General features: G+C 48.4%; 1 protein-coding gene across 7 annotated transcripts in view; it reads left to right on the forward strand.

The window, feature by feature from the left end:
• Window positions 1–12,747, forward strand: part of DOCK6 (dedicator of cytokinesis 6) — a 164,264-nt gene that overhangs the window by 122,988 nt on the left and 28,529 nt on the right. For 5 of the 7 annotated variants that reach the window (XM_063931274.1, XM_063931276.1, XM_063931278.1 and 2 more), the window contains 2 exons: window positions 782–936; window positions 1,338–1,520. In XM_063931274.1, coding sequence (XP_063787344.1) covers window positions 782–936; window positions 1,338–1,520 — 338 coding nt within the window. The remainder of the gene's footprint in view (window positions 1–781; window positions 937–1,337; window positions 1,521–12,747) is intronic. The other 2 variants (XM_063931275.1, XM_063931280.1) reach the window with 1 other exon arrangement.

Here is a 12,747-nt window from a genome sequence, read left to right on the forward strand (position 1 = left end):
ACGCAGCTTTGCCGTGCGGCTACATGGTCATCAGTGCACACGTTTGTGCGGTTTTACAAGTTTGATACGTTTGCGGCATCAGCATCTGACTTTGGCCGCCTAGTGTTACAGGTGCCAAACAGCTCTCCCGCCCACGGGGGAAGCTTTGGTACGTCCCAAGAGTACTCCAGTGACCCCTAGTGGATGAAAAAGAAAATAGGATTTTGGTACTTACCAGGTAAATCCTTTTCTTTGAATCCATAGGTGGCATTGGACGCCCACCCAGAGCAGTTTTACCTGGTTTGTGGTAAGTTCAGTGGATCTTATGGTAACACATTCTCACCGACTGGTTCAAATTTTCAAGTTCTATCGGTTATGGTGTCAACTGTTTAGTTGTCAGTAACGTTATGTGTCAACTTTTTTGTTGTCCGTTATGTTATATGTAATTCTCTATTGTCATCCTCTCTGTCGCTCCTGTTCGGCTCAGTAAAAAACACTGAGGTACTCTGGGAATATGGAGGGAAGGAGAGTTACTAAATTTAAATATTCAGTGCCCTTGTTCTGCTAAAGCCGTCCATATCCCAAGAGTACTCCAGTGCCCCCTATCGATTCAAAGAAAAGGATTTACCTGGTAAGTACCAAAATCCTATTTTCTGGCCATTGAGGTTGCAATCCAACCACATGGCAAAGAGTACTTCAGTGTTAGTCTTTCTATCCCGTGTCTTGTAAACAGACCAGCCCCCGCTCTGTAATATGTATGAGTGTACTGAACACAGGTGCTGACACTCTAATCCTTTCTTAGCAGAGCCACATGTGCAGAGGATCCGTCATGCCTCCTCTATGGCAGATGAAGTGGACTCTGACGGGGGCACAATCAGTCAAACAGTTGCCATGGCAATAGCGGGGTCTCCATTGCCTACAATGCAGAAGACCACAAGCTTCCCGATCCCATCAGCTGTGAGTGATGAATCCCACATGTTCCATAATAACATATTGGTAGCAGCAGCTATTCTCTCTAAGGATAGAGGAGACCACAGACAAGTACTGGTTAATGACCTGGAAGTCTATTACACGACACAGAGATTAGTTGATTTGCATTGTTCTTCCACATATTATACTTTACCATTATCCTCACGCTTCAAGATACCATTATAGTATGACTGATTAAAGTCCGGCTATTAATGGCAGCAGTGCAAATTGTCTTCTCTAATATCTATTACACAAGCCCCCTTTAGTGCATACTGTATGTTACTGTATATTTCAGTGGTAAGTCGCCTATTACCAGCCAGGACATATACATTGTTCAACTTGTACTTGTGGATATATTGCTAGTGCTTTACCTGCATCTCTCTCCCCAGCCTGTGCGTACAGGTAGTGTCCTCTCTGCAGAGTCCAGCCGCAATCTACTGGTGTGTGCTCTATGGGTACTGAAAAATGCTGAGCAAGATTGTCTGCAACGCTGGTTCTCCAGTCTGTCTATAATGCAGCTCTCACGGCTCCTGGAACTGCTGAGTCTGTGTGTGTCGTGCTTCCAATACAAGGTGAGACCCTCACTACAGAGACTGTACTTCTAATACAATGTAACTGCTGAGTGTGTGTCGTGCTTCCAGTACAAGGTGAGACTGTAACTACTGAGACTGTACTTCTAATACAATGTAACTGATGAGTGTGTGTCGTGCTTCCAATACAAGGTGAGGCCCTCACTACAGAGACTGTACTTCTAGTACAATGTAACTGCTGAGTGTGTGTACTGCTTCCAGTACAAGGTGAGACTGTCACTACTGAGACTGTACTTCTAGTACAATGTAACTGCTGAGTGTGTGTCCTGCTTCCAGTACAAGGTGAGACTGTACTTCTAGTACAATGTAACTGCTGAGTGTGTGTCCTGCTTCCAGTACAAGGTGAGACTGTCACTACTGAGACTGTACTTCTAGTACAGTGTAACTGCTGAGTGTGTGTCCTGCTTCCAGTACAAGGTGAGACTGTCACTACTGAGACTGTACTTCTAGTACAGTGTAACTGCTGAGTGTGTGTCCTGCTTCCAGTACAAGGTGAGGCCCTCACTACAGAGACTGTACTTCTAGTACAGTGTAACTGCTGAGTGTGTGTCGTGCTTCCAGTACAAGGTGAGACTGTCACTACTGAGACTGTACTTCTAGTACAGTGTAACTGCTGAGTGTGTGTCGTGCTTCCAGTACAAGGTGAGACTGTCACTACTGAGACTGTACTTCTAGTACAATGTAACTGCTGAGTGTGTGTCGTGCTTCCAGTACAAGGTGAGACCCTCACTACTGAGACTGTACTTCTAGTACAATGTAACTGCTGAGTGTGTGTCCTGCTTCCAGTACAAGGTGAGACCCTCACTACTGAGACTGTACTTCTAGTACAATGTAACTGCTGAGTCTGTGTGTGTCCTGCTTCCAGTACAAGGTGAGACTGTCACTACTGAGACTGTACTTCTAGTACAATGTAACTGCTGAGTGTGTGTCCTGCTTCCAGTACAAGGTGAGACTGTCACTACTGAGACTGTACTTCTAGTACAATGTAACTGCTGAGTGTGTGTCGTGCTTCCAGTACAAGGTGAGACCCTCACTACTGAGACTGTACTTCTAGTACAATGTAACTGCTGAGTGTGTGTCCTGCTTCCAGTACAAGGTGAGACTGTCACTACTGAGACTGTACTTCTAGTACAATGTAACTGCTGAGTGTGTGTCGTGCTTCCAGTACAAGGTGAGACCCTCACTACTGAGACTGTACTTCTAGTACAATGTAACTGCTGAGTGTGTGTCCTGCTTCCAGTACAAGGTGAGACTCTCACTACTGAGACTGTACTTCTAGTACAATGTAACTGCTGAGTCTGTGTGTGTCCTGCTTCCAGTACAAGGTGAGACCCTCACTACAGAGACTGTACTTCTAGTACAATGTAACTGCTGAGTGTGTGTCCTGCTTCCAGTACAAGGTGAGACCCTCACTACTGAGACTGTACTTCTAGTACAATGTAACTGCTGAGTGTGTGTCCTGCTTCCAGTACAAGGTGAGACTGTCACTACTGAGACTGTACTTCTAGTACAATGTAACTGCTGATTGTGTGTCCTGCTTCCAGTACAAGGTGAGACCCTCACTACTGAGACTGTATTTCTAGTACAATGTACTGCTGAGTCTGTGTGTGTCCTGCTTCCAGTATAAGGTGAGACCCTCACTACAGAGACTGTACTTCTAGTACAATGTACTGCTGAGTCTGTGTGTGTCCTGCTTCCAGTACAAGGTGAGACCCTCACTACAGAGACTGTACTTCTAGTACAATGTAACTGCTGAGTGTGTGTCCTGCTTCCAGTACAAGGTGAGACCCTCACTACTGAGACTGTACTTCTAGTACAATGTAACTGCTGAGTGTGTGTCCTGCTTCCAGTACAAGGTGAGACCCTCACTACAGAGACTGTACTTCTAGTACAATGTAACTGCTGAGTGTGTGTCCTGCTTCCAGTACAAGGTGAGACTGTAACTACTGAGACTGTACTTCTAATACAATGTAACTGATGAGTGTGTGTCGTGCTTCCAATACAAGGTGAGGCCCTCACTACAGAGACTGTACTTCTAGTACAATGTAACTGCTGAGTGTGTGTCCTGCTTCCAGTACAAGGTGAGACTGTCACTACTGAGACTGTACTTCTAGTACAATGTAACTGCTGATTGTGTGTCCTGCTTCCAGTACAAGGTGAGACCCTCACTACTGAGACTGTATTTCTAGTACAATGTACTGCTGAGTCTGTGTGTGTCCTGCTTCCAGTATAAGGTGAGACCCTCACTACAGAGACTGTACTTCTAGTACAATGTACTGCTGAGTCTGTGTGTGTCCTGCTTCCAGTACAAGGTGAGACCCTCACTACAGAGACTGTACTTCTAGTACAATGTAACTGCTGAGTGTGTGTCCTGCTTCCAGTACAAGGTGAGACCCTCACTACTGAGACTGTACTTCTAGTACAATGTAACTGCTGAGTGTGTGTCCTGCTTCCAGTACAAGGTGAGACCCTCACTACAGAGACTGTACTTCTAGTACAATGTAACTGCTGAGTGTGTGTCCTGCTTCCAGTACAAGGTGAGACCCTCACTACTGAGACTGTACTTCTAGTACAATGTAACTGCTGAGTGTGTGTCCTGCTTCCAGTACAAGGTGAGACTGTCACTACTGAGACTGTACTTCTAGTACAATGTAACTGCTGATTGTGTGTCCTGCTTCCAGTACAAGGTGAGACCCTCACTACTGAGACTGTATTTCTAGTACAATGTACTGCTGAGTCTGTGTGTGTCCTGCTTCCAGTATAAGGTGAGACCCTCACTACAGAGACTGTACTTCTAGTACAATGTACTGCTGAGTCTGTGTGTGTCCTGCTTCCAGTACAAGGTGAGACCCTCACTACAGAGACTGTACTTCTAGTACAATGTAACTGCTGAGTGTGTGTCCTGCTTCCAGTACAAGGTGAGACCCTCACTACTGAGACTGTACTTCTAGTACAATGTAACTGCTGAGTGTGTGTCCTGCTTCCAGTACAAGGTGAGACCCTCACTACAGAGACTGTACTTCTAGTACAATGTAACTGCTGAGTGTGTGTCCTGCTTCCAGTACAAGGTGAGACTGTAACTACTGAGACTGTACTTCTAATACAATGTAACTGATGAGTGTGTGTCGTGCTTCCAATACAAGGTGAGGCCCTCACTACAGAGACTGTACTTCTAGTACAATGTAACTGCTGAGTGTGTGTCCTGCTTCCAGTACAAGGTGAGACTGTCACTACTGAGACTGTACTTCTAGTACAATGTAACTGCTGATTGTGTGTCCTGCTTCCAGTACAAGGTGAGACCCTCACTACTGAGACTGTATTTCTAGTACAATGTACTGCTGAGTCTGTGTGTGTCCTGCTTCCAGTATAAGGTGAGACCCTCACTACAGAGACTGTACTTCTAGTACAATGTACTGCTGAGTCTGTGTGTGTCCTGCTTCCAGTACAAGGTGAGACCCTCACTACAGAGACTGTACTTCTAGTACAATGTAACTGCTGAGTGTGTGTCCTGCTTCCAGTACAAGGTGAGACCCTCACTACTGAGACTGTACTTCTAGTACAATGTAACTGCTGAGTGTGTGTCCTGCTTCCAGTACAAGGTGAGACCCTCACTACAGAGACTGTACTTCTAGTACAATGTAACTGCTGAGTGTGTGTCCTGCTTCCAGTACAAGGTGAGACCCTCACTACTGAGACTGTACTTCTAGTACAATGTAACTGCTGAGTGTGTGTCCTGCTTCCAGTACAAGGTGAGACTGTCACTACTGAGACTGTACTTCTAGTACAATGTAACTGCTGATTGTGTGTCCTGCTTCCAGTACAAGGTGAGACCCTCACTACTGAGACTGTATTTCTAGTACAATGTACTGCTGAGTCTGTGTGTGTCCTGCTTCCAGTATAAGGTGAGACCCTCACTACAGAGACTGTACTTCTAGTACAATGTACTGCTGAGTCTGTGTGTGTCCTGCTTCCAGTACAAGGTGAGACCCTCACTACAGAGACTGTACTTCTAGTACAATGTAACTGCTGAGTGTGTGTCCTGCTTCCAGTACAAGGTGAGACCCTCACTACTGAGACTGTACTTCTAGTACAATGTAACTGCTGAGTGTGTGTCCTGCTTCCAGTACAAGGTGAGACCCTCACTACAGAGACTGTACTTCTAGTACAATGTAACTGCTGAGTGTGTGTCCTGCTTCCAGTACAAGGTGAGACCCTCACTACTGAGACTGTACTTCTAGTACAATGTAACTGCTGAGTGTGTGTCCTGCTTCCAGTACAAGGTGAGACTGTCACTACTGAGACTGTACTTCTAGTACAATGTAACTGCTGATTGTGTGTCCTGCTTCCAGTACAAGGTGAGACCCTCACTACTGAGACTGTATTTCTAGTACAATGTACTGCTGAGTCTGTGTGTGTCCTGCTTCCAGTATAAGGTGAGACCCTCACTACAGAGACTGTACTTCTAGTACAATGTACCTCTGAGTCTGTGTGTGTCCTGCTTCCAGTACAAGGTGAGACTCTCACTACTGAGACTGTACTTCTAGTACAATGTACCTCTGAGTCTGTGTGTGTCCTGCTTCCAGTACAAGGTGAGACCCTCACTACTGAGACTGTACTTCTAGTACAATGTAACTGCTGAGTGTGTGTCCAGACCCGGAGGTAAAGTACCAGCCAATCAGCTCCTAACTGCCACATCAAAGGCTGTGTTTGAAAAATAACAGGAGCTGGTTGGCTGGGACGTTATCTCCATCCACTTTTTCTCTTACGTCCTAGAGGATGCTGGGGACTCCGTAAGGACCATGGGGTATAGACGGGCTCCGCAGGAGACATGGGCACTATAAAGAACTTTAGAATGGGTGTGCACTGGCTCCTCCCTCTATGCCCCTCCTCCAGACCTCAGTTAGATCCTGTGCCCAGAGGAGATTGGGTGCACTACAGGGGAGCTCTCCTGAGTTTCTCTGAAAAAGAATTTTGTTAGGTTTTTTTATTTTCAGGGAGCACTGCTGGCAACAGGCTCCCTGCATCGTGGGACTGAGGAGAGAGAAGCAGACCTACTTAAGTGATAGGCTCTGCTTCTTAGGCTACTGGACACCATTAGCTCCAGAGGGAGTCGGAACGCTGGTCTCCCCCCGCCGTTCGTCCCAGAGGGAGTCGGAACGCAGGTCTCCCCCCGTCGTTCGTCCCAGAGCCGCGCCGCCGTCCTCCTCACAGAGCCGGAAGATAGAAGCCGGGTGAGTAGAAGAAGAAAAGAAGACTTCTAAGGCGGCAGAAAACTTCAGATCTTCCCTGAGGTAAGCGCGCAGCGGTAACGCTGCGCGCCATTGCTCCCACACATTACACACACTAGCAGGCACTGATGGGTGCAGGGCGCAGGGGGGGCGCCCTGGGCAGCAATATAAACCTCTAAGTCTGGCAATATGGATATAGGCTGCGGAGGCAGTAAGTGTATAAACCCCCCGCCAGTTTTATAAAATTGAGCGGGACCGAAGCCCGCCGCTGGAGGAGGCGGAGCTTGGTCCTACAGCACTAACCAGCGCCATTTTCTCCACAGAGCACTGCAGAGAAGCTGGCTCCCCGGACTCTCCCCTGCTGAACACGGTGACACAGGGCTGAAAAGGGGGGGGGGGGGTTCACTTGTAAGGCGCAGTGAGTGTATTACACGGTTTATTATATATAAAAGCGCTATATTATCTGGGAATTCTGTTTCCAGTGTCAGTTGGCGCTGGGTGTGTGCTGGCATACTCTCTCTCTGTCTCTCCAAAGGGCCTTGTTGGGGATCTGTCTCCTTATAGATATATCCCTGTGTGTGTCGGGGTGTCGGTAGGCGTGTGTCGGCATGTCTGAAGCGGAAGGCTCATCTAAGGAGGAGGTGGAGCAGATGATTGTGGTGTCTCCGTCGGCAACGCCAACTCATGATTGGTTGGACATGTAGAATGTTTTAAATGCAAATGTGACCTTATTACATAAGAGAATGGACAAAGCAGAGTCCAGGGAAAAAGCAGGGAGTCAATCCACGGCTTTGACTGTGTCACAGGGCCCTTCAGGGTCTCAAAAACGTCCCCTATCCCAAATAGCAGACACTGATACCGACACGGATTCTGACTCCAGTGTCGACTACGATGATGCAAGGTTACACCCATGGGTGGCCAAAAGTATTCATTATATGGTTATTGCAATAAAAGATGTTTTGCATATCACAGATGACCCCTCTGTCCCTGCCACGAGGGTGCGCATGTATAAGGAAAAGAAACCTGAGGTAACCTTTCCCCCATCTCATGAGCTGAACGAATTATTTGAAAAAGCTTGGGAGACTCCAGACAAAAAACTGCAGATTCCCAAGAGGATTCTTATGGCGTATCCTTTCCCTGCACAGGACATGGTACGGTGGGAATCCTCGCCCAGGGTGGACAAGGCTTTAACACGTCTGCCCAAGTAGGTGGCGCTACCGTCTCCGGACACGGCAGCCCTCAAGGATCCTGCTAATCGCAGAAAGGAAACTACCTTAAAATCTATTTATACGCATACGGGTGCTTTACTCAGACCGGCGATAGCATCGGCATGGGTATGTAGCGCAGTTGCAGCTTGGACAGATACCTTGTCAGCTGACATCGATACCCTAGACAGGGATACTATTTTGCTGACCTTAGGTCACATTAAAGACGCAGTCTTATATATGAGAGATGCTCAAAGAGACGTTGGGCTGCTAGGTTCGAGAGCCAACGCCATGGCGATTTCTGCTAGGCGAGCCCTGTGGACCCGCCAATGGACGGGTGATGCCGACTCAAAGAAGCATATGGAGGTTTTACCTTACAAAGGTGAAGTTTTGTTTGGGGACGGTCTCGTGGACCTGGTTTCCACAGCTTCTACGGGTAAATCTACTTTTTTGCCTTTTGTTTCCCCACAGCAAAAGAAAACTCCACAATATCAGATGCAGACCTTTCGGTCGCTTAAGTCCAGAAGAGGTCGGGGCTCATCCTTCCTCGCCAGAGGTAAGGGTAGAGGGAAGAGAACACCTGCTTCGGCTAGTTCCCGGAGCAGAAGTCCTCCCCGGCTTCTACTAAATCCACAGCATGACGCTGGGGCTCTACTGAGGGGGTCCACACCGGTGGGGGCATGTCTTCGACTCTTCAGACAGGTCTGGGTTCTGTCAGACGTGGATCCTTGGGCGATGGATATTGTATCCCAAGGCTACAGGCTGGAATTCGAAGAGGTGCCCCCTCGCCGATTTTTCAAGTCGGCCTTGCCAGCTTCTCCCCCACAGAGGGAAGTAGTGTTAGCTGCAATTCTAAAGCTGTGTCAACAGCAAGTGATTGTCAAGGTTCCCCTAGTCCAACAGGGGAAAGGGTACTATTCGACCCTGTTCGTGGTCCCGAAGCCGGATGGTTCGGTCAGACCCATTTTAAATCTAAAATCTCTAAACCTGTACTTGAAGAAGTTCAAATTCAAGATGGAATCGCTCCGGGCTGTGATATCCAGTCTGGAAGGGGGGGATTTTATGGTGTCAATGGACGTAAAGGATGCATACCTTCATGTCCCCATATATCCTCCTCATCAGGAGTACCTGAGATTCGCTGTACAGGACTGTCATTACCAGTTTCAGACGTTGCCGTTTGGGCTTTCCACGGCCCCAAGGATTTTCACCAAGGTGATGGCGGAGATGATGGTGCTCCTGCGCAGGCAGGGAGTCACAATTATCCCGTACTTGGACGATCTCCTGATAAAAGCGAGATCGAGAGATCAATTGCTGAAGAGCATGTCGCTCTCCCTGAGAGTGCTACAGCAGCACGGTTGGATTTTCAATCTGCCAAAGTCACAATTGAGTCCAACGACTCGTCTATCATTCCTAGGCATGATTCTGGACACGGAACAGAAGAGGGTTTTTCTCCCGATGGAAAAAGCCCAGGACCTCCAGAACATGGTCAGAGACCTGCTAAAACCAAAAAGAGTGTCTATTCATCAATGCACTCGAGTTCTGGGGAAAATGGTAGCAGCCTACGAGGCCATCCCCTTCGGCAGGTTTCATGCAAGGACTTTTCAGTGGGATCTTCTAGACAAGTGGTCCGGGTCCCATCTACAAATACATCAGAAGATAAGCCTGTCTCCCAGGGCCAGGGTATCTCTCCTGTGGTGGCTGCAAAGTGCTCACCTTCTAGAGCAGTGATTTTCAACCTTTTTCCACTCGCGGCACACCTACAAGACTTTAAAATTGCCAAGGCACACCATCAGTGCCCCACGGGATAAAAACCGCATATACACACATTGGCCCCCATGGCAATTAAACAAAAACACAGGCCCCCACAGAAGTGCAAACACATTGGCCCCCACAGTACTAAAACTAATTTATAATAATGCCACACACTGTCCCCCAGAGTAATTCAACCACACACTGCCTCCCCAACTAATTTCACCTGCAACTTAACCTGGCCACTATTTACTCCTTATTTATAACTGTATAATGCAGAAGGAGTCATCAGGACCACGTCTAAAATTCCCCACCAGCAGTACAAAATTGCCACTTCGTATATGCACAGCTCCATATTGCATAAACATTGTCCCCACAGTAATGTCACATTGCCCCCCAAATAGAAATTCCACTCACTGCCCCCCCCCCCCAGTAATTCCACACACTGCCCCCCAATAGTAATTCCATACAATATCTGCCCCCACCCCACAGTAATTCCACACATACATAATGGAAAAAAATATATATAAATAACCTGATCTGGCAGAAGTGAGGAGCATTGAGTGGATGGACCAGGCAGTGGCAGCAACAGCACGGAGCAGCAGTGGGTGGGCCGTGCGTGACCTATGTCTCGCCATAGGTCATGGGTGGGTAGCGGAAGTGCACAGCACTGCCGAACCGGGTACTGATTGCAGCGGCAGCTGTGCTGGCATCTCTGGCGGGCGGCAGCAGGTCTCTCTCTGGCGGGCGGCAGCAGGTCTCTCTGGCGGGCGGAAGCAGGTCTCTCTGGCGGGCGGAAGCAGGTCTCTCTCTGGCGGGCGGAAGCAGGTCTCTCTCTGTCGGCGGCGCAGGTCTCTCTCTGGCGGGCGGCAGCGGAATCTCTGGCGGAGGGCAGCGGCATCTCTGGCAGACGGCGGCACACCTGGCAACCGCTCGCGGCACACTAGTGTGCCGCGGCACAGCGGTTGAAAAACACTGTTCTAGAGGGTCACAGGTTCGGCATTCAAGACTGGGTTCTGGTGACCACGGACGCGAGCCTCCGAGGATGGGGAGCAGTCACACAAGGAAGAAACTTTCAGGGGCTATGGTCAAGCCTGGAGGCTTGTCTACACATCAACGTACTGGAATTGAGGGCCATATACAACGGCCTACGACAAGCGGAGATTCTTCTTCGCGACCTACCGGTTCTGATTCAATCAGACAACGTCACAGCCGTGGCTCATGTAATCCATCAGGGCGGGACAAGGAGCAGAGTGGCAATGGCGGAAGCCACCAGGATTCTTCGCTGGGCGGAAAATCACGTGAGCGCTCTGTCAGCAGTCTTCATATCGGGAGTGGACAACTGGGAAGCAGATTTCCTCAGCAGACACGATCTCCATCCAGGAGAGTGGGGACTTCATCAAGAAGTTTTTGCAGAGATAACAAGACATTGGGGACTTTCTCAAATAGACATGATGGCGTCACGCCTCAACAAGAAGCTTCGGAGGTATTGTGCCAGGTCAAGGGACCCTCAGGCAGTAGCGGTAGACGCCCTGGTGACACCGTGGGTGTTTCAGTCAGTCTATGTGTTCCCTCTTCCTCTCATCTCAAAAATATTGAGAATCATAAGACGAAAAAGAGTGCAGACAATACTCATTGTTCCAGATTGGCCTCGAAGGGCCTGGTATTCAGATCTTCAGGAAATGCTCACAGAAGATCCGTGGCCTCTTCCTCTCAGGGAGGACCTGTTACAGCAGGGGCCCTGTGTGTTCCAAGACTTACCGCGGTTACGTTTGACGGCATGGCGGTTGAACACCGAATTCTAGCTGGGAAAGGTATTCCTGAGGAAGTCATCCCTACTCTGATAAAGGCTAGGAAGGAGGTGACGGCGAAACATTATCACCATATCTGGAGGAAGTATGTATCTTGGTGTGAAGCCAAGAATGCTCCTACGGAAGATTTCCGTCTGGGCCGTTTTCTCCACTTTCTACAGACAGGAGTGGATATGGGCCTGAAGTTAGGCTCCATTAAGGTACAGATTTCGGCCCTATCTATATTCTTTCAGAAGGAATTGGCTTCTCTCCCAGAAGTCCAGACTTTTGTAAAAGGAGTGCTGCACATCCAGCCTCCTTTTGTGCTCCCAGTGGCACCATGGGACCTTAACGTGGTGTTACGGTTCCTAAAATCTCACTGGTTTGAACCTCTTCAAACGATTGAATTAAAATTTCTTACTTGGAAGGTGGTCATGTGTTATTGGCCTTGGCATCTGCTAGGCAGGTGTCCGAATGGGCGGCTTTGTCTCACAAGAGCCCCTATTTGATTTTCCATGTGGATAGAGCAGAGTTGAGGACTCGTCCTCAATTTTTGCCTAAGGTGGTTTCTTCATTTCATTTGAACCAACCTATTGTGGTGCCTGTGGCTACGGGTGACTTGGAGGACTCCAAGTCTCTGGATGTAGTCAGGGCCTTAAAAATGTATGTAGCCAGGACGGCTCGGGTTAGGAAAACAGAGGCTCTGTTTGTCCTGTATGCAGCCAACAAGGTTGGTGCCCCTGCTTCGAAGCAGACTATTGCTCGCTGGAACTGTAACACGATTCAGCATGCTTATTCTACGGCTGGATTGCCGTTACCAAATTCAGTAAAAGCCCATTCCACTAGGAAGGTGGGCTCTTCTTGGGCGGCTGCCCGAGGCGTCTCGGCTTTACAGCTTTGCCGAGTAGCTACTTGGTCGGGTTCAAACACTTTTGCAAAGTTCTATAAGTTTGATACCCAGGCTGATGAGGATCTCGCGTTTGCTCAATCGGTGCTGCAGAGTCATCCGCACTCTCCCGCCCCGGTTGGGAGCTTTGGTATAAACCCCATGGTCCTTACGGAGTCCCCAGCATCCTCTAGGACGTAAGAGAAAATAAGATTTTAAACCTACCGGTAAATCTTTTTCTCCTATTCCGTAGAGGATGTGGGCGCCCATCCCAGTGCGGACTAAATCTGCAAGGCTTGTATATAGTTGTTGCTTACATAAGGGTTATGTTACAGTTGAGATCAGTCTTTG

The sequence above is a fragment of the Pseudophryne corroboree genome, chromosome 6 (assembly GCF_028390025.1).
Source record: "Pseudophryne corroboree isolate aPseCor3 chromosome 6, aPseCor3.hap2, whole genome shotgun sequence".
Classification (NCBI taxonomy): Eukaryota; Metazoa; Chordata; class Amphibia; order Anura; family Myobatrachidae; genus Pseudophryne; species Pseudophryne corroboree.